The following is a 27,736-nucleotide window of genomic DNA, read 5'->3' on the forward strand; positions in this document are numbered from 1 at the left end:
GTATGTTTTGTACTCCCTCCTCCTTGATATCTTATCCCCTGTGTCTTACAGAGGTAACATGAGTGTTTTCTTCAAGAATGAGCTCTCAAGCTTCACTTATTCTGGGCTATAAGCACCCATGGTTTCTACATTCACTATCATTACAAAAAAGAGCTTCTATGATTGAGACTGAAAGTAGGGAATGTGTGTGTGTGTGTGTGTGTGTGTGTGTGTGTGTGTGTGTATGGATGCATGCATGTGTGTGTGTGTATTTGTGTGTGTGCATCTATGTCTCTCTGTGTGTTTAAATATTTAGAAGTCATTTTTGACACAGCACATTTAGAAAGACAGCTGTAATTAATCTGGACATAAGCACCCAAAAATTAAGATTTTTTTATTTAATTAACAGTACTAGGCACACATTCTCATCTGTAGAATAGGACAAGAATCCACCTAGAGAAATGTATTAAAACTTATATCCTCCAGGATGTATATTAAGTATATTTACATTATTGATTTTTGATACCACATATTTATTCAAAATATGTTATAAAGTCATATAATAATACATGTAAAGTATAGTTTATAGCTACATTTCTTTTTGTCAGTAGTTTATTTTGCAAAGAGAGATGTCTTTCTCTATATATTTCTCTATTAATTGCTTATTTGAATTTCAGTCCATCTATAATTGTGGAATTGAATCCCTTCATGGTCCATGAGGAGGGTAGGAAACCCCTACCATGAGCACAGAGCACAAACCTTACCTATTTATACAAGGCAATAGCTTTTTTGTAAGTCAATAACTGTTTGGCAGATCACTACTGACATCTATGATCTAGAAGAAAGATCTGAGCCACCCGCTTTCGAATGACCATGTTTTTCACTCCATAGACAATAGGGTTGAGAGCAGGAGGCAAGAGGAGATAGATGGTTGACAGAAGAATGTGAGTGGAGGGAACAACATGGCCAAGACGGTGACTGAAAAAGGAGAAAAAGGCAAGAATATAAAACTCTAGAAAAACAAAAATATGAGCTGTGCAGGTGTTAAAGGCTTTGAGTCGTGCCTCCTTCTGTTTAAGGCGAAAAACAGCTTGGAAAATCAGGGCATACGATATGATGATAAAAACCATGTCAAATCCCAGAACGCTAAACCCCACAAAGAGACCGCATATCTTATTGATCTGCACATCATCTGCTGCAAGCTTCACCACAGCCATGTGTTCACAGTAAGAGTGGGCAATTTGAATGGACCGAAAATGGTGCAGTCTTTTTATTAGAATAGGTAACAGGCCTACAAGCACTACTGCTCGAATTACCACCACCACTATCATCCGACCAAGAATTGAAGGTGTAAGAATAGATGTGTGCCTCAGAGGATCACAGATTGCAATGTATCGATCAAAAGCCATTGCCAACAGAATGCCAGACTCGATGCCCTGCAGGGTATGGATGAAAAAGAGCTGGGCTAGGCAGGCATCAAAGGCCATGGAATAAGCCCTGAACCAAAATATGGCCAACATTTTGGGGGCAATAGCTGCACAAAGTCCTATGTCTGTAGCTGCCAGCACAGCCAGGAAGATGTACATGGGTTGGTGCAAGCTACGCTCAGCTGGGATGATGATTAATAAAATGATATTTCCCCAAAGAGCCACCAGACACACTGTAAAGAATGGAAATGCAATCCAAAACTGCACATGCTCTAGTCCAGGAATTCCAATCAATATTACAGTTCCAGGGTTCAGATATGTCACATTATTGGTGTTCATGGAGCTCAGCATTTTGTCTTCTCACCACTGAGCATGAGATCTGGAAAAATAGAATGTAGGATAGAGGTGAAGATATCCAAGTCTTTCATTGAGCTCACTCTCTGTCAGAGTAGCATTCAACCTCAGTGTGTTTTTAACAAATTTCAGGCTCTCCAGTAGCTCTTTGTTTAGTTGGTCATCAAAGGTCTATGATGCTTGTCATGGTAGTCAGAACAAAGGCTTGTTGTCATCTGTTCTCAAGGGAAACTGTGTAAGGATGTTTAATCATCTTAGAATTAGTCCTTATTTCAAGATATTGAACAGTTTTTGCTTCTTTTGTGGTTATTGTGATTCTAAAATACGATTTTATTGTTTTTCCTTAGAACATTAGGAAGTGAATTAAACATGTTCTATTGAGCCAGTTTCAATGAAAGTGAAAAGAAAGTCAGGCCTTATGGAGAACAAAGACCTCACCTCACAATGTCTCCATGTAGACTTTGAGTAACCATTGGCAATTTCAGTGGTATTTGTGATCTGGCTGTAGATTATTTTGTTTTTCACCAATATTAGGTTAGACTACCTGTTGTAGACAAGAGGCAATCTACAAGAGAATCTTTGAGACAAAGTTTATAGGATAAAAGCACTGTGACTCATCCAGTCCTACCTGTTTTTAAAGTGGAAGTATCGGCCATACCTCAGGAAGACATCCCAGGTAGCTCCTCCCATTAGGGCTAACATTTAATTCTTTACTGTGAAATGCCTTATTTTTAAGAAACTAAATATGGATCACCTATGATCAGAGTTTTCATGTAGGAAACATAAATTGTCACAAATAAGCAATAGTTTTGACTGTCAAGAATATATGGATATTATTGAAACTTTTTGTGCTGCCCTATAAAAGTCATGAAACAACACTTAGGTGGTTCACTGCAGGAAAATGCTCGGGGGTTAGTATGGACTTCGGTTCTGATTAAACGAGTCTCAGGTTCCACTGGAGGTACTTCAGCCCACTGCTCTCTAAAGGAAAGCAGGAAGCACAAGACTCAGGTCATTGTGTACAACACTCACATAATCAGAGATATTTTTATTCTGATTTATTATGTCTCTCTATGGAGGGAGATAGGTGTTGTTTCTCACCTGAAATTTCTTCTGCAGAAACTGGAAGCAGGAACTTAGAGCTGCTGTGGTCTTCTGAGGCTCTGGTGTCTTGGGTGCTTGAGGAACAAGTTGTCCCTTCCAGTTAAGTTGCATTCAGCTTGTGTGTTAGCTCCAAGGCATGTCAGTTGTGTGAGCCCAAGCCGTTGCTGTTCACACAGAGATTCAGAAGACTTCCAGCTGGCATAAAGTTTGCCATCAGAAACATGTGCTTGGCTGCTGAGAAAATATTGGAAGTTTTCACTTCAATGCTTGTACATATGGTAAGTTGTACAAATTGATTATTTATACCATTGTTTTAAAATACTAGTGAAGGTTTATTAGAACACAGTGCTAAATAATTGAACTGTTCTAAGTGTACAAGAATGTTAGGAAAATATTTTACTGACTGAAATTTTGTGAAAATCTAAGAGTTGCATTAGTTTGAATCAGGTTGAATATAAAGTTTCTTGAAAAAATCTTTGAATATAATGAACATTTATTTTGATGGGGAGGAGATCCAATTATTTATCAAATTCTCTTCCTCTCTTTAATTATGATTTTTTTTATTAATCAGTGTATTTTGAAAAATATTTAGAATTTTTCTTCAGTCCTTTCACATATAAACACTGACCCCAATATCTTCCAAAGAAGATTTATTTTCACCTATTCATATCAGGTTGCTCATAAAAGAAAAAATTATAAAATATCATTGGGTAACTATGTTGTATCTTCCGTTTATGTGGACTTTATTATTTAAGTATAGACCTCATTTTTACATTATGAATGAAAATAAACTGGGGCTTTGAATTCTTTCTACACAGAATCACTAGTGAATGGACTGTGGTCCAAAGAATCATCAGTATCAGTTATGTAAACTAACATTTGTAAAAAGCTTTTTCCTCTGTTGTTTTCATTTGGTAATTGGGGAAATTAAGGTGGGAGAAATGCTGAAAGAGTTCCATGCTGATTTTAACACATATGATTTGATGTGCCAGAAATTACAGAAGCCCTTTGATCACTTGATTATGGCCTAACAATTTAAAGGCAAAAATGAATTCTACTTCTCTCTATATATGAAAGCACATTTATTAGATTATGTACATTGTTTTCAATAAACATTCTAACAAAGGCTTAATATAAATCAGTAATGTGATCTGGCTATCAGTACCTGATGTCCATTTTCTACTTAGAAAATTTGATTAATTCTGTTTTCCAGTTTTAACATATATAAATTAAAGATACCTAACTTAATTATCACACATTTAATTAAATAATCTTCTGATGAATAGGTACTTGGAGCAATTCACACTAAATTTATGAAAGTCTATGAAAAAATCTAGCATCTTACTCCAATCTAACACAGTCACTGGAACACTAAAGAATAAAATGAACAGAACCAGAGGGAAATGAGAGATTCTTTGTAATAGAAAGAAGACAAATCAAGAAGAAGAGGAGGAGAAGGAGGAAGAGGACGAGGAGGAGGAGGAAGAGGACGAGGAGGAGGAGGGGCTAGAGACAAAAAGATTTGTGTCACAGACACTCCAAGAGCAGCTATCACATGTTATGGTGAAAAAGATAAGGAATATATAACCAGTATGCTACTCAAGTTAGCTATTTCTTTGTTTCTTTTAATTCTATGTACTATATATAAAAGTTCACATTTCTTAAATCAAGTAATTCTTACTAATTCTTTGAGGATTTTAGAATCATGTAGAAACTTGATGGAGAGTTAGCTTGTACCTCAGTTTCATAAAACTCAGTTCCTACAAGACAGAGTAGAGTTTTAACTCTATGAACCTTAGATATATGAAATAACACAATTACAAACATGTAATCAATATCTACTGAAAGAAAACGGAGTGATAACTAATGGTATTCAAAAGAAATAAGAAGGGTAAAGGAAGCTGGGATGGTCTTTGCCCAGAGAGAAGTATTTCTTGAGCAGATGGATCAGACACTGACCTCAAAGGGATATCCTTGCTTTGTCTTTATCCAATTTCCTTCATTACTTACACACTTGTAAAGCTTTCTCAGAGATAATTAGCAGGTTATCCTGAAATGGTCCTTTTTCGTTTTAAAATATAGAGTTGTAGAATTCATTGCAATTGAGTGTAGATAGACAAGAAAGCTGGCATATGTCAAAAGCTATTTGGAGACTATAAGTATAATAAAGTATTATGTAATTATCCTTAAAAACGTAACTAAAGAGTGCATTATTCCTAACTATATAAACACAATTTCTGTAGTCTGTATATTGTTAGTGTTATCAATTTAAAAGGGAAAGTATGGAAGAGTATGTGACTGGGTTTATAGGAAGGAAAAAGAAGGAAGGTATTATGTAATTATACCATAATCTCAAAAAAATAAAAAAAAATTAAAGGCTCATGAATTCAAATTATTCTTGTTTTATGAAAAGTACAAAAGCAAATAAACCAGGGAAAAGCAATTAATAGTGTACTCATAAACTTTTTAATTATATTTCAACAAAAATAAAATTCCATCATTCCCACTTGGAAATCTGTAGAGAGAAAAACATACCTGGGAAGGCTAAAGCCTGTTCTGGCTTAGGCTGGTTGTATTCCCACAAAGTTTCAACACATTGCGATGTTGCTAAAAGAGCCACTGCACTTTACACTACAGCATGAGTCAAGAAAATTCTTTTTATCTAACTCCCCAAGAGGATTGTTATCTTTATGATTCATACCTTCATTTACCTTAAGCATCAGGACATACACTTTCAACTTCACTTATACTTTAAAAGTCTTTTCATTAGTATAAGAATAGGAACTATGCACTCTTGCATATAGCATGGGGTTTCTGACAACTGCAGTAGCCAGGTCAAGTAAACATGAGCTTCAGAGATTTCTTAATGGGCACCTATCAAGGCTTAGCATCTTTTGCAACCTGTGTCATCCGCTGGACAAAAGATACTAGGTCAAAACCTTGAGCTAATGTCGATGAGTAACAACTATTCTTAACAAATGCACATGTGCTGCTTAGCATCAACTGCAGTCAACTATTTAATGAATGTAAATTCTGTGATTTCCACTTCTATATATGCGTCTCCTGAATTCATGTGTAATACAAAGATAAACAAATCCTTGAAAATACCAAGAAAGTTTCTAGAGGAAACCACAGTCAATAGTTTTATTTTTAGATACACTGAAAATCTACTTCAAGAATGTTTTTCAAAGTTTCCACTATTGAAACATCAGAAAATTTGTCATCCAATTTTTTTTTTAGGACAGCAGATTTTTGTTTGTTTGTTTGCTTTGTTTTATTTTTTTAATGTGCCACTGCTCTTACAATGGCTTTTAATTCTTCTTTTAACCACACACAAGATGATACATGATAGCCCCAAATACAAGTTTACCATATTATCCAAAAGAAGAGTCTAAAATGCCTTTTTGTCAGCTTCCACTTATAAATCTGCACTTAGAGGGAAATTAGCCAATTCTCTAAACTATTAGGCTAATTCTAATAAAGCATATAATTACCAATGTATCTTCTCTCCTGTTGGGTCATCTGGTGAGTTGGCTAGTTTCTTGAGATACAGTCTCAAGTTATCCCGAGTAGCTTCTAATTTGCCATGTATTTGAAAAGATCTTGAACTCATGGTCCTTGTCCTTTCTCCTTTCAAGTGCTAGAGTATTCAAGGTCAGCCACCATGCCTGAATCTAATACATCTTTCTCCAGTACACTCACAGTCCTTGTAATAACTTTACTTGAATTCTTAGCACACAGTTCCCTCCTTAATATTATTTATCACTAAACGACACACACACATGCACACACATGAACACACATATCTAGGTTCATTAGGGATCTTACTAATTCCCAAGGTAGAAAGCTCCATATGTCATTAACCATTATGCAATCGGCACCAATAATTGGCAGACCTTGAAACTGCTGAGTTTAGGAAGTCACTCATTTCTCTTATGATACCAGTAACACACTAGTTACAAAAACAAACAAACAAACAAAAAATCTGCCTTTATCTGAAAAGTTCCCAGGAAACACCATCATGCTGCTACTATACCATCTGAACAAATATTTCACCATGTATTTTCTCAGAAATGTTACTCCCCCCTGAATGTGACTTAATTTCCTGATGTTCTCATCCCTGGTAGATCATCATGATAGATTTATGTTCAATATTTCAATATTCTGATTTTTATCTAGCTTCACCATCATTAGTGAAGGTTCAAGATATAGACAAAATTAATTCTGTTTGTAGAGAAGTAAACAGATTTTCTTTAGGTAATGAAAAATTTCATGTTCTATTAAAATTCATTGTTCCCTCATACTGTACACCCTGACCACGGTTTTCCCTCCCACCACTCCTCCCATCCCCCTCCCACTTCTCTTCTCCTCCAGACCCAGTTCTTTTCTGTTTTCCTTCAGAAAAGAGCAGGCTTCTCAGGGATATCAAACAAACATGGTACAACAAGATACAAAAAGGATAGGCACAAACCCCCATTCATGGGTCAGTAGGAGAAAAGGAATCTAAAGAGCAGACAAAAGAGTCAGTGGCACCCCAACTTCCACTGCATAGTATTAAGTATATTAAGTATATGTATATTATTGAGTTGCCACATATTTACTTCAAAGGTTTATTATAATATATGTAGGATATAGTTTAGAACTTCATTTCTTCAGGCCAGTGGTTTATTTTGAGCTGGAGAGATGTCTTTGTTTCTCTGTATTTTTTTTATGTATTAATTGCACTTTTGAATTTCAATTTATCTACATTTAATTATCCATTTCTTTTTAATTTATTTTATTTAATGGGTATGAATGTCTTTTCTTTGTATATGAATTTTCAAAAGAATATGCTCCCTGCCCACAGAGATGAGAAAAAGGTGTCAGATTCCCTGAATCTGAAGTTACAGATGATTGTGAACCATGGTCTGTATGATAGAAACCAAACTCAGGACTCTTGTAAGAGTAACAAGCTCCCATAACCACTGGTACAACTCTCTATTCTCTTAAGTTATAAACAGATCATTTATACAAACACACGCACATATACACATAGATACACAAAAAAACCAATCCAATGAATAATAAATATATTACCTACAAAGCCACACAGTATAAAGGTTATACTGGGAAAAAGTGCAAATAGTACTTTCTGATGGCAATGAGTGAAATAGAAGTATATAAAAAATTACTTAGAATAATAATACCTCAATAAGTTAATGTTAGCATAAAAATCACAGTTAGAAATGATTCATTAAATTTTAATTTGCTCATTATTACTTTAAAATACGTAAGTAAAATGCACAATCAGAATGATACAACATAACCAATAACTAAAATGAACACATATATGAAATTAACATACTAAAAATGACCTAAGGCAGTCAACAAATAACTAATGCTTTTATTTTTTAAAATGAAAGTGGTGGCACACACCTTTAATCCCAGCACTTGGGAGGCAGAGGCAGGCGGATTTCTGAGTTCCAGGCCAGCCTGGTCTACAGGTGAGTTCCAGGACAGCCAGGGCTACACAGAGAAACCCTGTCTCGAAAAAACCAAAACCAAAAAAAAAAAAAAAAAAAAAAAATTCAGGAAAAAAAATAAACTACATGTACTGCAGATTAAAGTTATTTAAACAAAGGAATATTTGGGATATATATTAGAAGTCAAATATAACAGGAATGGAGACATGATATCAGTCATATTCCATATAGTTTTTATTTTAGTCCATCTGTAATTGTGGAATTGAATCCCTTCATGGTCCATGAGGAGAAGATGAAACCCTATAGTGAACACAGAGCACAGACCTTACCCATTTCTACAAGGTAGCAGCCTTCTCTGTAGGTCAGGAAGTGTCTGGCAGATTCCTACTGATGTGCATGATCTAGAAGAAAGATCTGTGCCACCCGCTTTCGAATGACCATGTTTTTCACTCCATAGACAATAGGGTTGAGAGCAGGAGGCAAGAGGAGATAGATGGTTGACAGAAGAATGTGAGTGGAGGGAACAACATGACCAAAACGGTGACTGAAAAAGGAGAAAAAGGCAAGAATATAAAACTCTAGAAAAACAAAAATATGAGCTGTGCAGGTGTTAAAGGCTTTGAGTCGTGCCTCCTTCTGTTTAAGGCGAAAAACAGCTTGGAAAATCAGGGCATACGATATGATGATAAAAACCATGTCAAATCCCAGAACGCTAAACCCCACAAAGAGACCACATATCTTATTGATCTGCACATCATCTGCTGCAAGCTTCACCACAGCCATGTGTTCACAGTAAGAGTGGGCAATTTGAATGGACCGAAAATGGTGCAGTCTTTTTATTAGAATAGGTAACAGGCCTACAAGCACTACTGCTCGAATTACCACCACCACTATCATCCGACCAAGAATTGAAGGTGTAAGAATAGATGTGTGCCTCAGAGGATCACAGATTGCAATGTATCGATCAAAAGCCATTGCCAGTAGAATGCCAGACTCCATGCACTGTAAGGTATGGATGAAGAAGAGCTGGGCTAGGCAGGCATCAAAGGCCATGGAATAAGCCCTGAACCAAAATATGGCCAACATTTGGGGGGCAATGGCTGCACAAAGTCCTATGTCTGTAGCTGCCAGCACAGCCAGGAAGATGTACATGGGTTGGTGCAAGCTACGCTCAGCTGGGATGATGATTAATAAAATGATATTTCCCCAAAGAGCCACCAGACACACTGTAAAGAATGGAAATGCAATCCAAAACTGCACATGCTCTAGTCCAGGAATTCCAATCAATATTACAGTTCCAGGGTTCAGATATGTCAAGTTATTGGTGTTCATGGAGCTCAGCATTGTGTCTTCTCACCACTGAGCTTGAGATCTGGAAAAATAGAATGTAGGATAGAGGTGAAGATATCCAAGTCTTTCATTGAGCTCACTCTCTGCCAGGGTAGCATTCAACCTCGGTGTGTTTTTAGCAAAGATCAGGGTCTCCAGTAGATCTTGTTCAGTTGGTCATCAAAGGCCTCTGATGCTTTTCATGGTAACAGAGGCAGAGTCTTACTTGAAGCCTTCTGTAAAGCTACGAAAGAGGCAAAATTGAAAGTGTCAGGATTTCAGATCATATTTTGTACATGCAAACACACCAGTGAGAGCACTATTTTGCCTAGTCCTGACCGTCTCACTTGTGTACTTGAATGTTCCCACTCTCTGTTCTTCCTTTGTCCTAGAATCTAACCCTTATTCAGGAAACTGAGAAGTTATTTTTAGTTTGAATACTTAAAAGAGACCTCCTTCTATTTGATCCATGATCCCATGAGAGCATTATTTATGAGCTAATCTGCCCTTATCACAGTATTATTCTGATCACTGTCATCTGTTCTCAGGGGAAACTTTGGACAGATTTTTAACCATCTTAAAATTAGTCTTCATATCAACATATTGAACAGTATGTTGCTTTTCTGGATAGTGGTTTTGATTATAAGAAAATGGTAAAATAGAGAGTTCCTTTAGTGGATCAGATTTTAATTGTTCTTCATTAGAACATTGGAAAGTGAATAAAAGTCGTGTTAGGCCAGTTTCAGTGAAAGTGAAAAATAGTCAAGCCTTATGGAGACTAAAGAGCAATGTTTCTTTTTTGAACCAATTCAAACTCACAGTATCTCTATGTAGTGTCTGAGTGACCATTGACTATTTCAGTGGCATTTGTGAACTGGCTGTGGATGACTTTGCTTTTCACCAATATTAGGTTAGACTACATATTGTAGACAAGAGGAAGTCTATAAGAGAATATTTAAGACAAAGTGTGCAGGATGGAAGCTTTGTGTCTCATCAAATCATACCTATTTTAAAAGTAGAAATATCTGCTAAACCTCATGAAGATATCCCAGGTTGCTCCTCCAACTAGGGCTGATATCTCACTCTCTACTGGAAAATGCCTAATTTTTAAGAACCTAAATATGGATCACCCATGATCAGAGTCTTGATGTAGAAAACATAAATTGTCACATGCATGTTATAATTTTGACTGTCAAGAATATCTGGATATTTTTTAAACTTTCCCCACTTCCTGATGAACGTTACATACCAACACAGACTTTAGGTGGTTCACTGCAGCAAGGTACTTGGGTGCTAGTGTGAACTTTAGTTTTGAATAATCTAGTCTCAGGTTCCGCTGGAGATACTCCAGCCCATGACTCTCTAAAACAAAGCAGAAAGCACAAAACTTAGATCAGTGTGTACAGCACTTGAAAAATCATAGATATTTTTATTCTGTTTTATGACGTCTCCCTAGGAGTAGATAGGCATTGTTTCTCACCTGAAATTTTTTCTGTATAAACTGAAAGCAGGGACTTAGAGCTGCTGTGCACTTCTGAGGCTCTGGTGTCTTGTATACTTAGAGAACTAATTGTCCCTTCTAGACCTTTAGGATAGCTCTGAGGCATGTCAGGTGTGTGAAACCAGGACATTGCTGTTCACCTCAGAGCTTCAAAATGCTTCTAGCTGGCAGGAGTTTTCTGGTTTTGTTTGTTTGTTTGTTTGTTTGTTTTTGATAAAAATCACAAAACGTATGCCTGTCTGCTATGAAAGTATGAGGAGCTTTGACTTCAATTATTTTTTATCATATAGTACAAGATTATTATCTATACCATTGTTTTAAAGACTAGTGAAGGTATATTAGAATACAGTGGACAATAATTAAATTGTTCTAAATGTACATGAATATTATGAAAATATTTTGCTAAGTCTAAAGTTTTATGAGAAATTTTTGTGATAATTTGAGAATTACATTTGTTTGAACCAAGTGGGAAAAAATAATAAAATATGGCCTCAAAACAGGTAATTTAAGTAAAAAGAAAGTTTTCTTGAAATTTTTGAATACAATGCATATTTATTTTTTTGTGAGAAGATCCAATTATTTAGCAAACCCCTTTCCTCCCTTTAAGAATGATTTTTTAAATAAATCTATTTTAAAAATATTTAATGTTTTCTCCTGTCTTCTCATATATAAACACTGATCCCAATATTCCATAGAGGATTTATTTTTATCTATTCACATCAGGATCCTCATAAGAGAAAAGTTAGGATGTTTCAGTGAGTTACTATCCTTTCTTCCCTATGTGACTTTTATGTGGACTCGATCATTTAGGCATAGACTTCACTTTTACAATGTGAGCATTTATGAGAGAATGAAAATAATCAGGGACACAAATTCTTCCATAAACAGGAGATGGAGGAGCACTGAGTTCCTGACTCTTCCTACTCTGTAACAACAGGAATGAATGGACTGTGGGCTTCTTCAGAGACAAATAGCAGGTTATCCTGAAACACTCCCTTTTCATTTTAAAAATATTATAGAGCTGTAGAGATAAGTGCTATTGAGTACAGACCAGAAATCTGGTTTATATTATTAGCAATTGTAGAGTCTATAAGTACAATAATGTATTATGGAATTACCCATAAAAACATAACCAAAAATGCATTACTCCTATTTACACAAACTCAGTCTCCTTAGTCTGTTTACTGTGAATTTTATCAATGTAAAAGGGAAAATGTGGGGGAGTATATGAGTGGGCTTAAAGGAAACAAATGGAAGTGAGAAATTAAAAAATCATCTCATATACTCAAAATGTTTTTACAAACTAAAGTCACATGAATCCAATAAATTTAAAGTATTCTTGATTTATGAAAAAATAATAAAAGCAAGGAAAACAGGAAAAGCAATCGAATCAAGTATTCTTAAAACTTTTTTATTATATTTTTACTAAATTAAACACCTGTCTTTCACACTTTAAAATCTGTAGAGAGAAAAACTGGATTAGGCTGGTTGTATCCCCACAAAGTTTCAAGACAGTTAGGTGTTGCTTAAAGAGCCACTGTGCTTTACACTACAGCAGGAGCTAAGAAAATCTTTTTTACCCAAGAGGGTTGTCATCTTCATGAATCATACCTTCACTTACCTTAAACAAATTACCATCAGGACACATACTTTCAGCTTCACATGTATTTTAAAATAAAAGTTTTTTCATTAGTATAAGAATAGAAACTATATAACCTTGCATCATAGCATGGAGATTCTGATAAGTGCAATAGCAAGGTCAAGTAAACATGAGCAATAGAGATTTTTTAATAAATAGCTATCAAAACTAAATATCTTTCCTATCCTATGCCATCTCCCAAGACCTTGAGGTAAAGTGGATGAGTAACAACTATTCTTAAAAATGCACAGGTTCTGCCTAGCATCAACGGCAATCAACTATTTAATGAATGTCAATTCTGTTGGGCAACATTTGGCAGTGATTTCCATGGTGTGCATGTGTGTGCGCGCGTGTGTGTGTGAGTGTGTGTGTGAGTGTGTTTGCTTGTGTGAATTCATGTGTTATACACAGGTATTCAAATCCTTATAAATGTTGAGAAAGAACTAAACTACTAGAGTAAAACAACAGCCCATAATTTTGCTTTTAAATACAATTAAAATCTAATTTTCCAGGTATATTTTTTCAAAGTTCCCACTAGTGGAACATCAGAATATTTGTCATTCCATTTTTTAATGTCACCAGATTTTTATTATGCCACTGTTCTTCTCTGCTCTTGTTGTGGCTACTTTTAAATCCTTTCAACCACACACAGCATAATACATGATACCAAAAATACAATGTTATCCAAAAGAAGAGTCTAAATTGATGTTTTGTCAACTTACACTTAGAGGTAAATGAGCTAGTTCTCTAAACTGTTAGGTTAAAATCAAATGAAGCATATTATAATCGATGCACCTTTTTGCCTGTTGTGATATCTGGTGAGCTGGTTGGTTTCTTGAGACACAATCTCAAATTATCCGGGGTGGCTCTAATTAAAGACTTTGAACTCATGGCTCTTCTTTTTCCTCCTTGCAAGTGCTGGACTAGTCAATACTAGCCACCGAGCCTGAGTATGCATCTTTCTCCAGCACACTCACAGTTCTTAAAATAGCTTTATTTGAACTCTTTACACACAGCTCCCTTTTCCTTCATTTTGTTTGTTGCTAAGTGACACATATGTATGGTTTCACTGGGGATGTTACTAATTCCCAAGGTAGAAAGCCCCATATATCTTTAACGCTATGCAGTTATGCAATTATGTCAATAATTGGCAGATATTTAAAGTGCTGAGTTTAGGAAGTCACTCATTTGTCCTATGAAACAGGTAACACTGTTAACAAAAACAAAAAACCATCTGCCTTTATCTGACAAGTGCCCAGGTAACACCACCATGATGATGCTATAACATTTGAACAAATATTTCACAACTTGTTTGCTCAGAAACTTTACTTCACTCAGAATATGACTCAATTTCCTCATACTCTTGACCCTGATGGGTCATCACTGATGGATTGTGTTCAATATTCCAACATTCTGATATTTATTCACCTTCACAATAATTTGTAGGGAAATAAACATATTATCTTCAAGTACTAACAATTGTCATCTTTTTAAAAATTTATTCTTCTGTCACACAATACACTCTGACCACAGTTTCCCCTTCCACCATTCCTCCCATCTTCCCCCTCCCACTTCCCCTCTCCTCCAGATCGAGTTCTCTTCTGTTTTCCTTTTGAAAAGAACTTCTCAGGGATATAAAACAGACAGGGCACAAAAGATACAATATCTTGTATTGTTCCTTGACTAGGCAGGAACCCTCATATGAGGAATGGGCAAGGCAACTCAGTAGGAGATAAGGAGTCCCAAGAGCAGACAAAAGAGTCAGAGACACCCGTTCTTCCATTGTTAGGAGTCCCACATAGACACCAATCTTCAAAACCCTAAAATAGAGAGGACCTAGCACAGACCCAAGCAGGCTCTATGAGCCAATTTATTTTAACTTAGTGTATCCTGAGCCTTCACAAATTACTGTGAAGCTGGATAAATATCAGAATGGTGAAATATTAAACACAAATATGTAGTCTCACAGAGCCTTCAGTCTCACATAGACTCCAGTCTCAGGGACCTATGTGAGCTCTGCTGAGTTGATGCTGTGAGCAGTGTCCTCCTGGTGTCGTTGACTCATCTGGCTCATACAATTTTTCCTTCCTCTTCCACAGGACTTCATTACTGTCTTCATTCTACTTTTTTCCTTCTTTCTTCGAAGTTTACCTTTGATTTTATTATTCCTCCAGGTTTAGCTTCTGTTTTACTTTTCCTACTTCATATAATTGTTTGAAGTCAAGTCTCAACAATTTTCAACTTCTACCAAGATTTTCTCTTGTCTTTTACCTCTCATTTCTCAAAATGAAAATAAACAATATTGACATAATTTTATCACTTCCCTAAGTATATTAAATTAACATCCATAAAATAGAACATCAGGCTCATGTTCTATTTTTCAAATACATTATTGTTTTTATTTTTCTATCTACTGAAAGGTTCCAAAAAATTAATGATACACACATACACACACACATACAAAATTTTCCTAATAATTCCATTTTTTGGATGTAGTCAAGGCAAACAAGAATGCAATTCTGTAGTAAAATAAATGTATTAACTCTAGAACAGCTCTTATAAAATAGTACTGCAGTAATACTAACCAAAATTGTACACATGTGTGTAACAAGCTTGATGCAATATAACATTTGTACCCTACTAGGGACCATCACTCAAAATATGATGCTAAAAGTTCCTAGCACCCAGAAAGTCCTTATTGTCTATTTTATCTCATTCTTTCTCTGCCATGACGCTGTGAAAGTTTGCATTTCATTGAACTTTGTCAACAACATATTTTGACTTAGGTTTCATTTAGGTCTTAAAACAAAATTTAGTGTTACTTAAATTTAAAACATTTACAAAGAAAAGGTAGGACATTTGTGCATATAAGATGCTTATTTGAGCAGAAACCGGCCGGAGTAGGGGCCACAGGCCTCATCTGGCCGGATCACCACCAGGGTAGCTAGAGCGCAGGGCCGCCTGACACCCGCCAGCTACCCACGACCCACGCCACAGGATTTTAGACTGCTGGTGAGTGGAACACAGCTTCTGCTCCAGTCCAATCACACGGGAACTGAGACTGCTTTGGTTGGGGAGGGAGAAATCCGGCCTACATAGGGCCACAAGCCTCTTCTGGTGAGAAAAGCACCGGGGTAGCTAGGGCGCAGGGTCTGCTGACACTCGCCAGCTACCCACAACACCCGCCACAGGATCTTAAGACTTCTGGTGAGTGGAACACAGCTTCTGCTCCAATCCAATTGCGCGGGACCTGAGAATGCATTAGTTAGGGAAGCAAAAACCGGCCTAAGTAGGGCCACAGGCCTCATCTGGCCAGATCAGCACAGGGGTAGCTAGAGCACATGGTCGCCTGACACCCGCCAGCTACCCACGACCCCCGCCACAGGATTTTGAGACTGCTGGTGAGTGGAACACAGCTTCTGCTCCAGTCCAATCACGCGGGACCTGAGACTGCTTTGGTTGGGGAGGCAGAAATCCGGCCTACATAGGGCCACAAGCCTCTTCCGGTCAGAAAAGCACCAGGGTAGCTAGGGCGCAGGGTCGGCTGACACTCACCAGCTACCCACAACACCCGCCACAGGATCTTAAGACTTCTGGTGAGTGGAACACAGCTTCTGCTCCAATCCAATTGCGCGCTGGACCTGAGACTGCATTAGTTAGGGAAGCAGAAACCGGCCTGAGTAGGGCCACAGGCCTCATCCGGCCGGATCAGCACAGGGGTAACTAGAGCGCAGGGTCTCTTGACACCTGCCAGCTACCCACGATCCCCGCCAGAGGATTTTGAGACTGCTGGTGAGTGGAACACAGCTTCTGCTCCAGTCCAATCACACGGGACCTGAGACTGCTTTGGTTGGGGAGGCAGAAATCCGGCCTACATAGGGCCACAAGCCTCTTCCAGTCAGAAAAGCACCGGGGCAACTAGGGCGCAGGGTCGGCTGACACTCGCCAGCTACCCATATCACCCGCCACAGGATCTTAAGACTTCTGGAGAGTGGAACACAACTTCTGCTCCAATCCAATTGCACGTGGGACCAGAGACTGCATTAGTTAGGGAAGCAGAAAACCGGCCTGAGTAGGACCACAGGCCTCTTCCGGCTGGACCAGCACCGGGGTACCATCAGCTACCTACGACCCCCGCCCCAGGATTTAGAGACTGCTGGTGAGTGGAACACAGCTTCTGCTCCAATCTTTAAACAGTGACAACGACAACAACTAACCCCAGAGATTACCAGATGGCGAAAGGTAAACGTAATAATCTTACTAACAGAAACCAAGACCACTGACCATCATCAGAACCCAGCACTCCCACTTCGCCCAGTCCAGGGCACCCCAACACACCGGAAAAGCTAGACACGGATCTAAAAGCATATCTCCTGATGATGGTAGAGGACTTCAAGAAGGACTTTAATAACACACTTAAAGAAATACAAAGGAACACTGGTAAACAGGTAGAAGACATTAAAGAGGAAGCACAAAAATCCCTTAAAGAATTGCAGGAGAACACTGCTAAAGAGTTACAAATCCTTAAAGAAAAACAGGATAACCTAATCAAACAGGTAGAAGTCCTTAAAGAAAAACAGGATAACACAATCAAACAGGTAGAAGTCCTTAAAGAAAAACAGGATAACACAATCAAACAGGTAGAAGTCCTTAAAGAAAAACAGGAAAACACATCCAAACAGATGATGGAAATGAACAAAACCATACTAGACCTAAAAAGGGAAGTAGACACAATAAAGAAAACCCAAAATGAGGCAACACTGGAGATAGAAACCCTAGGAAAGAAATCTGGAACCATAGATACGAGCATCAGCAACAGAATAAAAGAGATGGAAGAGAGAATCTCAGGTGCAGAAGATTCCATAGAGAACATCGGCACAACAATCAAGGAAAATGTAAAATGCAAAAAGATCCTAACTCAAAACATCCAAGAAATACAGGACACAATAAGAAGACCAAACCTACGGATAATAGGAGTGGATGAGAATGAAGATTTTCAACTCAAAGGACCAGCAAACATCTTCAACAAAATTATAGAAGAAAACTTCCCAAATCTAAAGAAAGAGATGCCCATGAACATACAAGAAGCCTACAGAACTCCAAATAGACTGGACCAGAAAAGAAATACCTCCCGACACATAATAATCAGAACAACAAATGCTCTAAATAAAGATAGAATACTAAAAGCAGTAAGAGAAAAAGGCCAAGTAACATATAAAGGCAAGCCTATCAGAATTACACCAGATTTTTCACCAGAGATTATGAAAGCCAGAAGATCCTGGACGGATGTTATACAGACACTAAAAGAACACAAATTCCAGCCCAGGCTACTATACCCAGCCAAACTCTCAATTAACATAGATGGAGAAACCAAAGTATTCCACGACAAAACCAAATTCACACATTATCTCTCCACGAATCCAGCCCTTCAAAGGATAATAACAGAAAAAAACCATTACAAGGACAGGAACCACGCCCTAGAAACAACAAGAAGGTAATCCCTCAACAAACCTAAAAGAAGACAGCCACAAGAACAGAATGCCAACTTTAACAACAAAAATAACAGGAAACAACAATTACTTTTCCTTAATTTCTCTTAATATCAATGGACTCAACTCCCCGATAAAAAGACATAGACTAACAAACTGGCTACACAAACAAGACCCAACATTTTGCTGCTTACAGGAAACTCATCTCAGAGAAAAAGATAGACACTACCTCAGAATGAAAGGCTGGAAAACAATTTTCCAAGCAAATGGTATGAAGAAACAAGCTGGAGTAGCCATTCTAATATCTGATAAGATTGACTTCCAACCCAAAGTCATTAAAAAAGACAGGGAGGGACACTTCATACTCATCAAAGGTAAAATCCTCCAAGAGGAACTATCAATCCTGAATATCTATGCTCCAAATACAAAGGCAGCCACATTCATTAAAGAAACTTTAGTAAATCTCAAAGCACACATTGCACCTCATACAATAATAGTGGGAGACTTCAACACACCACTTTCACCAATGGACAGATCATGGAAACAGAAACTAAACAGGGACACAGAGAAACTAAGAGAAATTATGAATCAAATGGATCTGGCAGATATCTACAGAACATTCTATCCTAAAACAAAAGGATATACCTTCTTCTCAGCACCTCATGGTACCTTCTCCAAAATTGACCACATAATTGGTCACAAAACAGGCCTCAACAGATACAAAAATATTGAAATTGTCCCATGCATCCTATAAGATCACCATGGACTAAAGCAGATCTTCAATAACAAAATAAATAATAGAAAGCCAACCTTCACGTGGAAACTGAACAACACTCTTCTCAATGATAACTTGGTCAAGGAAGGAATAAAGAAAGAAATTAAGGACTTTTAAGAGTTCAATGAAAATGAAGCCACAACATACCCAAACTTATGGGACGCAATGAAAGCATTTCTAAGAGGAAAACTCATAGCTCTGAGTGCCTCCAAACGGAAACTAGAGAGAGCACACATTAGCAGCTTGACAACATACCTAAAAGCACTAGAACAAAAGGAAGCAAATTCACCCAAGAGGAGTAGACGGCAGGAAATAATCAAACTCAGGGGTGAAATCAACCAGGTGGAAACAAGAAAAACTATTCAAAGAATCAACCAATCAAGGAGCTGGTGCTTTGAGAAAATCAACAAGATAGATAAACCCTTAGCCAGACTCACTAGAGGGCACAGGGAAAGCATCCTAATTAACAAAATCAGAAATGAAAAAGGAGACATAACAACAGATCCTGAAGACATCCAAAACACCATCAGATCCTTCTACCAAAGGCTATACTCAACAAAACTGGAGAACCTGGATGAAATGGACAAGTTCCTAGACAGATACCAGGTACCAAAGTTGAATCAAGATCAGGTTAATGATCTAAACAGCCCTATATCCCCCAAAGAAATAGAAGCAGTCATTAATAGTCTCCCAACTAAAAAAAGCCCAGGACCAGATGGGTTTAGTGCAGAGTTCTATCAGACCTTCAAAGAAGATCTAATCCCAATTCTTCACAAACTATTCCACAAAATAGAAACAGAAGGTACTCTACCCAACTCATTCTATGAAGCCACAATTACTCTGATACCTAAACCACAAAAAGACCCAACAAAGATAGAAAACTTCAGACCAATATCCCTTATGAATATTGATGCAAAAATCCTCAATAAAGTTCTTGCTAACCGAATCCAAGAACACATCAAAACAATAATCCATCCTGACCAAGTAGGTTTCATCCCAGGGATGCAGGGATGGTTCAATATACGGAAATCCATCAACGTAATCCAGTATATAAACAAACTCAAAGACAAAAACCACATGGTCATCTCGTTAGATGCCGAAAAGGCATTTGACAAGATCCAACACCCATTCATGATAAAAGTCTTGGAAAGATCAGGAATTCAAGGCCCATACCTAAACATGATAAAAGCAATCTACAGCAAACCAGTAGCCAACATCAAAGTAAATGGTGAGAAGCTTGAAGCAATCCCTCTAAAATCAGGGACTAGACAAGGCTGTCCACTTTCTCCATACCTATTCAACATTGTACTTGAAGTCCTAGCCAGAGCAATTCGACAACAAAAGGAGATCAAAGGGATACAAATTGGAAAAGATGAAGTCAAAATGTCACTCTTTGCAGATGATATGATAGTATACATAAGTGACCCTAAAAATTCCACCAGAGAACTCCTAAGCCTGATAAACAGCTTCGGTGAAGTAGCTGGATATAAAATTAACTCAAACAAATCAATGGCCTTTCTCTACACAAAGAATAAACAGGCTGAGAAAGAAATTAGGGAAACAACACCCTTCTCAATAGTCACAAATAATATAAAATATCTTGGCGTGACTCTAACTAAGGAAGTGAAAGATCTGTATAATAAAAACTTCAAGTCTCTGAAGAAAGAAATTATAGAAGATCTCAGAAGATGGAAAGATCTCCCATGCTCATGGATTGGCAGGATCAACATTGTAAAAATGGCTATCTTGCCAAAAGCAATCTACAGATTCAATGCAATCCCCATCAAAATTCCAACTCAATTCTTCAACGAATTAGAAAGTGCAATCTGCAAATTCATCTGGAATAACAAAAAACCTAGGATAGCAAAAACTCTTCTCAAGGATAAAAGAACCTCTGGTGGAATCACCATGCCGGACCTAAAGCTCTACTACAGAGCAATTGTGATAAAAACTGCATGGTACTGGTATAGTGACAGACAAATAGACCAATGGAATAGAATTGAAGACCCAGAAATGAACCCACACACCTATGGTCACTTGATATTCGACAAGGGAGCTAAAAACATTCAGTGGAAGAAAGACAGCATTTTCAACAAATGGTGCTGGCACAACTGGTTGTTAACATGTAGAAGAATGCGAATCGATCCATTCCTATCTCCTTGTACTAAGGTCAAGTCTAAGTGGATCAAGGAACTTCACATAAAACCAGAGACACTGAAACTTATAGAGGAGAAAGTGGGGAAAAGCCTTGAAGATATGGGCACAGGGGAAAAATTCCTGAATAGAACAGTAATGGCTTGTGCTGTAAGATCGAGAATTGACAAGTGGGACCTCATGAAACTACAAAGCTTCTGCAAGGCCAAAGACACCATCAATAAGACAAAAAAACCACCAACAGATTGGGAAAGGATCTTCACCTATCCTAAATCAGATAAGGGACTAATATCCAATATATATAAAGAACTCAAGAAGGTGGACTCCAGAAAGTCAAATAACCCCATTAAAAAATGGGGCTCAGAACTGAACAAAGAATTCTCACCTGAGGAATACCGAATGGCAGAGAAGCACCTGAAAAAATGTTCAACATCCTTAATCATCAGGGAAATGCAAATCAAAACAACCCTGAGATTCCACCTCACACCAGTCAGAATGGATAAGATCAAAAATTCAGGTGACAGCAGATGCTGGCGAGGATGTGGAGAAAGAGGAACACTCCTCCATTGTTGGTGGGATTGCAAGCTTGTACAATTACTCTGGAAATCAGTCTGGCGGTTCCTCAGAAAATTGGACATAGTACTACCGGAGGATCCAGCAATACCTCTCCTGGGCATATATCCAGAAGATGTCCCAACCAGTAAAAAGGACACATGCTCCACTATGTTCATAGCAGCCCTATTTATAATAGCCAGAAGCTGGAAAGAACCCAGATGTCCCTCAACAGAGGAATGGATACAGAAATTATGGTACATTTACACAATGGAGTACTACTCAGCTATTAAAAAGAATGAATTTATGAAATTCCTAGCCAAATGGATGGACCTGGAGGGCATCATCTTGAGTGAAGTAACACAATCACAAAAGAACTCACACAATATGTATTCACTGATAAGTGGATATTAGCCCAAAACTTAGGATACCCAAGATATAAGATACAATTTGCTAAACGCATGAAACTCAAGAAGAATGAAGACCAAAGTGTGGACACTGTGCACCTTCTTAGAATTGGGAACAAAACACCCAGGGAAGGAGTTACAGAGACAAAGTTCGTAGCTGTGATGAAAGGATGGACCATTTAGAGACTGCCGTATCCAGGGATCCATCCCATAATCAGCTTCTAAACGCTGACACCATTGCATACACTAGCAAGATTTTGCTGAAAGGACCCAAATATAGCTGTCTCTTGTGAGACGATGCCGGGGCCTAGCAAACACAGGAGTGGATGTTCACAGTCAGCTATTGGATGTATCACAGGGCTCCCAATGGAGAAGCTAGAGAAAGTACCCAAGGAGCTAAAGGGATCTGCAACCCTATTGTTGGAACAACATGATGTACTAACCAGAACCCCGGAGCTCTTGTCTCTAGCTGCATATATATCGAAAGATGGCCTAGTCGGCCATCACTGGAAAGAGAGGCCCATTGGACTTGCAGACTTTATATGCCCCAATATAGGGGAATGCCAGGGCCAAAAGAATGGGAATGGGTGGGTAGGTAAGTGGGGGGCACTATGGGGGACTTTTGGGATAGCATTGGAAATGTAATTGAGGAAAATATGTAATAAAAATATTAAAAATAAAAAAAAACAAAAAAAATGATGCTTATTTGATACTCTACTTGTAATATATCTTATGATGTCATAGATGCATTTGAAGAAGCAGTGTGAATGAGAACTAAAATTCTTCTTCTGTGCGCGCGCGCACACACACACACACACACACACACACACACACACCATACACACCAGAGAGAGACAGAGACATGGACAGAGAGTTTATTCCTTCTAGGCCTCCCCTTTTCTGAAGAGAAAGGGAGGAGAAGTGGATGGGAAGGGGAGGGCGGGGGAAGAACTGATAAATAAAATAAATTTTAAAGGATTTGGCCCATTAACAAAGGGTCTACTCAGTCATCATTTGCTATTAATTGTGGGAAACACTATAATGTGAGTTTTAAGACATCAGAGCTGGAGAGATGGCTATGTGATTAAGAGCACTAATTGCTCTTACAGAGCACCTGGATTCAATTTTCAACACCCATATGGTGTCTTACAACCATCCACAACCCTAGTTCTAGGTTATACAACAAGCATGCATAGGGTTCACATACATGCATGCAAACAGAACATCCTTATAAAGTAAAACAAACAAACAAAAACAAAAAACAAAAAACTTTTACAAAGGATGTTGCATATTTACTCAACCAAACAACTATCTGTCTATCTATCGATATATCTATCTATACATATGCGTGTTTATCTCACAATCTATCAATATACACATATATACATATATATATATATATGTATATATATGTATACACACACACACACACATATATATATATATGTTGTGATCAAAGGAGCCCAAGCTGGCTTGAACAACTCACTCTGGAATGCAGGAAGCACTTAATATGTGTTTTTCCATCCCTTAGTTTCCTGAGTATGTAGGAACACAAGCCTGTGCATCTAGTACTCAGATATCTTAACCCACATGATAGACATCCTGATTTACCCTGATTAAGAAATACTAGAAAAGCATGAAATCTTCATCGGAAACTAGATTGGATTTAGAAGAAAAAATAAACAATGTGTTTTATTTGCAATACACTTAGTCAACATTATAGTGAAGTTATAAGTTCACTACAATGGAAGGAAAGAAAATCAAGGAATATTTCATAATATCATAAAAAATATTCTGAAATTAAATCAGGATGATAATTCCACAAGTCTCTATCTAAAGGAAATGTGAAGAAAGTCATCTGATTTTGATGTGCCCCTCATCCAGTTGAGGTACTTTGCCCATTTCTTTCATGTTCTCTGGATTTTTCATGAGGAACTGGCAAACCTGATGCTTTTCAAACATTTACTAAAATGGCCTTTTAATAATTTTTTGGTTACATGCCAAGATAAATTGGTTGGATTTAAAATTCAAAGACATTTGCTTGCATTTGTGAGGTAAATGCTACTTAGAATATAAGGTCATATTAACTTCAAATTCATAAACTTAGTCTTTTTTTTAATGGGATATTTTCTTATTTACATTTCAAATGTTGTCCCCTTTCCTGGTCCCCCACTCAGAAACCCCCTACCTCATTCCCCCTTACCCTGATTTTATGAGGGTGTTCCCTCACCCACCCACACACTCCTGTCTCCATGCCCATGCATTTCCCTCCACTGGGGTATTAAACCTTCACAGGACCAAGGGCCTCTTCTCCCACTGATGTCTGACAAGGCCATCCTCTCCTACATATGCAGCTGGAGCCATGGGTCCCTCCATCTGTACTCCTTGGTTGGTAGTTTAGTCCCTGGGAGCTATGGAAGGGTCTGGTTGGTTGATATTATTGTTCTTTCTATGGGGTTGCAAACACCTTCAGCTCTTTCAGTCCTTTTTCTAACTCCTCCTTTGGGGACTCCATTGGGGACCCTGTGCTCAGTCCAATGGTTGGCTGCGAGCTTCCACATGTTTGTCAGGCTCTGGCAGAGCCTCTCAGGAGGCAGCTACATCGGGCTCCTGTCAGCATGCACTTCTTGGTATCCACAATAGCGACTGGGTTTGGTGATTGCACATGGGATGGATCCCCTGGTGGGGCAGTCTTTGGATGGCCTTTCCTTCAGTCTCTGCTATACACTTTGTCTCTGTATTTGCTCCTGTGTGTATTTTGTTCCCCTTTCTAAGAAGAACCAAATCACCCACACTTTGTTCTTCCTTCTTTTTGAGCTTCATGTTGTCTGTGAATTGTATTTTGGGTATTCCAAGCTTTTGAGCTAATATCCACTTATCACTGAGTGCATACCATGTGTGTTCTTTTGTGATTGGGTTACCTCACTCAGATATGGGGAGGATGTGGAGAAAGAAGAACACTCCTCCATTGTTGGTGGGATTGCAGGCTGGTACAGTCACTCTGGAAATCAGTCTGGCAGTTCCTCAGAAAATTGGACATAGTATTACCTGAGGACCCAACTGTACATATACCCAAAAGATTCACCAACATATAACAAGGACACAAATGCTCCACTATGTTCATAATAGCCTGATTTATAATAGCCAGAAGCTGAAAACAATCCAGATATCCCTCAACAGAAAAATGTATACAAAAAATGTGGTACATTTACACAATAGAGTACTACTCAGCTATTAAAAACAGTGAATTCATGAAATTCTTAGGCAAATGAATGGAACTTAGTCATTTTTAAAGTTAAGTTTAGGAAAGGCTTTATTGTCTTGTTTTATTTTCATATAAAACTTTTTTCTAATTTTGGTACTATAGTAGCATCTATAGCAGAAATTTGATGGGACTCAGAGATAGATATATGGATTAAATATCTTAAAGACTGCAATAACTATATGCAGTTAAGGAGAATAAGATAAATAATAGTAATACTGAAAGAAAAATGTGTACTTAAAGTATATGGCTCAGAAATATTGACTCATGAGTCATTTCTTAAAATATCTGTGTCATCGAAGTTTTTCTTTTTATAATCCTATACATAGTTTCTGCTACTGGCATAGTAAATATAATTTTCCACATATTAGAAAATCTTCTCATACCTTTGCTTGATTTTATTCCTCTATGTTGTCTAGCTCTCATTAAAAAGCAAAGGCTTGAGGCCTATGTCATGAGAGGGAGCCATACATGACCCTGCCTAGATCACCAGGAGCCAGAGGCTGGACACCCAGAGACCCAAAGGAAGGATTGTAGGAGCCAGAGAGGTCAAGGGCAGCATGAGAAAATAGCCACAGAATAATCACAGACCCGGTATGGGTCTGATTTTGGTCCTCTGCATATCATGGTTGTTAACTTGGTATTCTTGTGGGACTCCTAACAGTGGGCATGGGAGATGTCTTTGACTCTTTTGCTTGCTCTTGGGATCTTTTTTCTGCCTTCTGGGTTGCCTTGCTCAATGCTTGAGATGAGGGTTTCTGCCTAGTCTAATTATAAATTATTATGCCATGTTTAGCTGATATCCCTGAGATGCCTACTTTTTTTTTTAAGGGAAATGGAAGAGGAAGAGGAGATCTGGTAAAGGGGCGGACTGGAAGGAGTCATGAGAGGATAAACTGGGGTCAGAATAAAAGGGAAAAAGGCAAGAAACTTTTAAACTCAAACTAGACATTTTGTAAAAGAATTATTGACTGATGACTCTGTGGTACTGGCTAAGGCACTGGAATGCCCCCTTGATCTAGTTGTCTGTTAGAGAACACAGAGAGACAAATGCTAAAGAGCAGCCTGACAGCATTTATGAACCTCTGATGTTTGAGCTACTCTTTCTTTACAAATATTTTTATGACTCCCTCCCTAATTTGTTTTGTTCTCACCCCATAAATGACCGGATTTAAACAAGGAGGGACAACCACATAGAGATTGGCCAAGAGGATGTGAATGTAACGAGGAACATTTCTACCAAACCTATGGGTCATAAAAGAGAAAAATGCTGGTGTGTAAAAGGCTAAGATGACACAGACATGGGAACCACATGTGCTAAGGGCTTTGTGTCTGGCATCCCTGGAAGGAAGGCGGAAAACAGCCTGTAGGATCCAAGCATAAGAGAGAGCAATGAGAATTAAATCAAAGATCAGAGCAGCAATGGTGAATAAGCCATAGATGATGTTTATCCTTATGTTAGCACAGGCTAGACGTGCTATCCCCATATGTTCACAGTAGGTATGAGGAATAATATAGTGTCCACAAAAGGGCAGGCGTTTTAGGAGAGGACAAAAAGGGATGACAAGAAGGACAGGTCTCCCTATTACAACTGATGCCATGACAGCCACCACTTTGTTGGTGAGAATAGAGGTATACCTAAGTGGGTAACAGATGGCAACAAAACGGTCAATTGCCATGGCCAGGAGTACAACAGATTCCATGCCTGTGTAAGTGTGGATGAAGAACATTTGGATGAGACAGCCTTCAAAGCTTATCTCCCTAAGGTTGAACCAGAAGATACCCAGCATCTTGGGAATAGTGGAAGTAGAGAGGCCAAGATCAATGAAAGAGAGGAGGGCAAGAAAGTAGAACATGGGCTGGTGAAGACTCTGTTCATTCTTGATCACACAGAGGATTGTGAAATTCCCCACAAGTGCTATCAGATAAACAACAAAGAAAGGAAAGGCTATCCAGATATGGAAAGCTTCCAGCCCAGGAATGCCCAGCAGATGGAAGAGAGAGGGGTGTGAAGCAGTTTCATTAGTAGAGGACATCCTTCTCAGACTCCTGGAGGATTATCTGCAATCTTTCTTCAGTATTTCTGGGAAGAGATAAGAAAATACATGAAAGTTGTAGATGAATCCCTGGTATGGCATATCAAGTAAATATTTAAGAGCATAATTAGAGAAAAATCAAATATCAGTTAACTTAAGAGATATTCAAATAATCAACCATTCCATTTAGCATTATATGAAGAATGTTGGAATTAGAAACTCTTTTCTGACAACAGTAAGGTTATGGTTTATAACTCCCCTTAGTT

General features: G+C 38.0%; 3 protein-coding genes across 3 annotated transcripts; all 3 read right to left on the reverse strand.

Annotated features, from left to right (window-relative positions):
• Window positions 1–797: 797 nt before the first annotated feature.
• On the reverse strand, window positions 798–1,757 carry LOC110299150 (olfactory receptor 52A1-like). The gene has a single exon (XM_021168776.2). It carries the CDS (start codon window positions 1,755–1,757, stop codon window positions 798–800), a length of 960 nt encoding a protein of 319 aa, XP_021024435.2.
• Window positions 1,758–8,710: 6,953 nt separating this feature from the next.
• On the reverse strand, window positions 8,711–9,670 carry LOC147002919 (olfactory receptor 52A1-like). Its single transcript, XM_085842542.1, has one exon. It carries the CDS (start codon window positions 9,668–9,670, stop codon window positions 8,711–8,713), a length of 960 nt encoding a protein of 319 aa, XP_085698668.1.
• A 16,861-nt stretch (window positions 9,671–26,531) lies between these two features.
• Window positions 26,532–27,473, reverse strand: LOC110298563 (olfactory receptor 52E4-like). The gene has a single exon (XM_021167888.1). It carries the CDS (start codon window positions 27,468–27,470, stop codon window positions 26,532–26,534), a length of 939 nt encoding a protein of 312 aa, XP_021023547.1. The 5' UTR covers window positions 27,471–27,473.
• Between the last annotated feature and the right edge of the window lie 263 nt (window positions 27,474–27,736).

The sequence above is a fragment of the Mus caroli genome, unplaced genomic scaffold (genome assembly GCF_978045245.1).
Source record: "Mus caroli unplaced genomic scaffold, Mus_caroli_1 scaffold_8, whole genome shotgun sequence".
NCBI classification, from domain to species: Eukaryota; Metazoa; Chordata; class Mammalia; order Rodentia; family Muridae; genus Mus; species Mus caroli.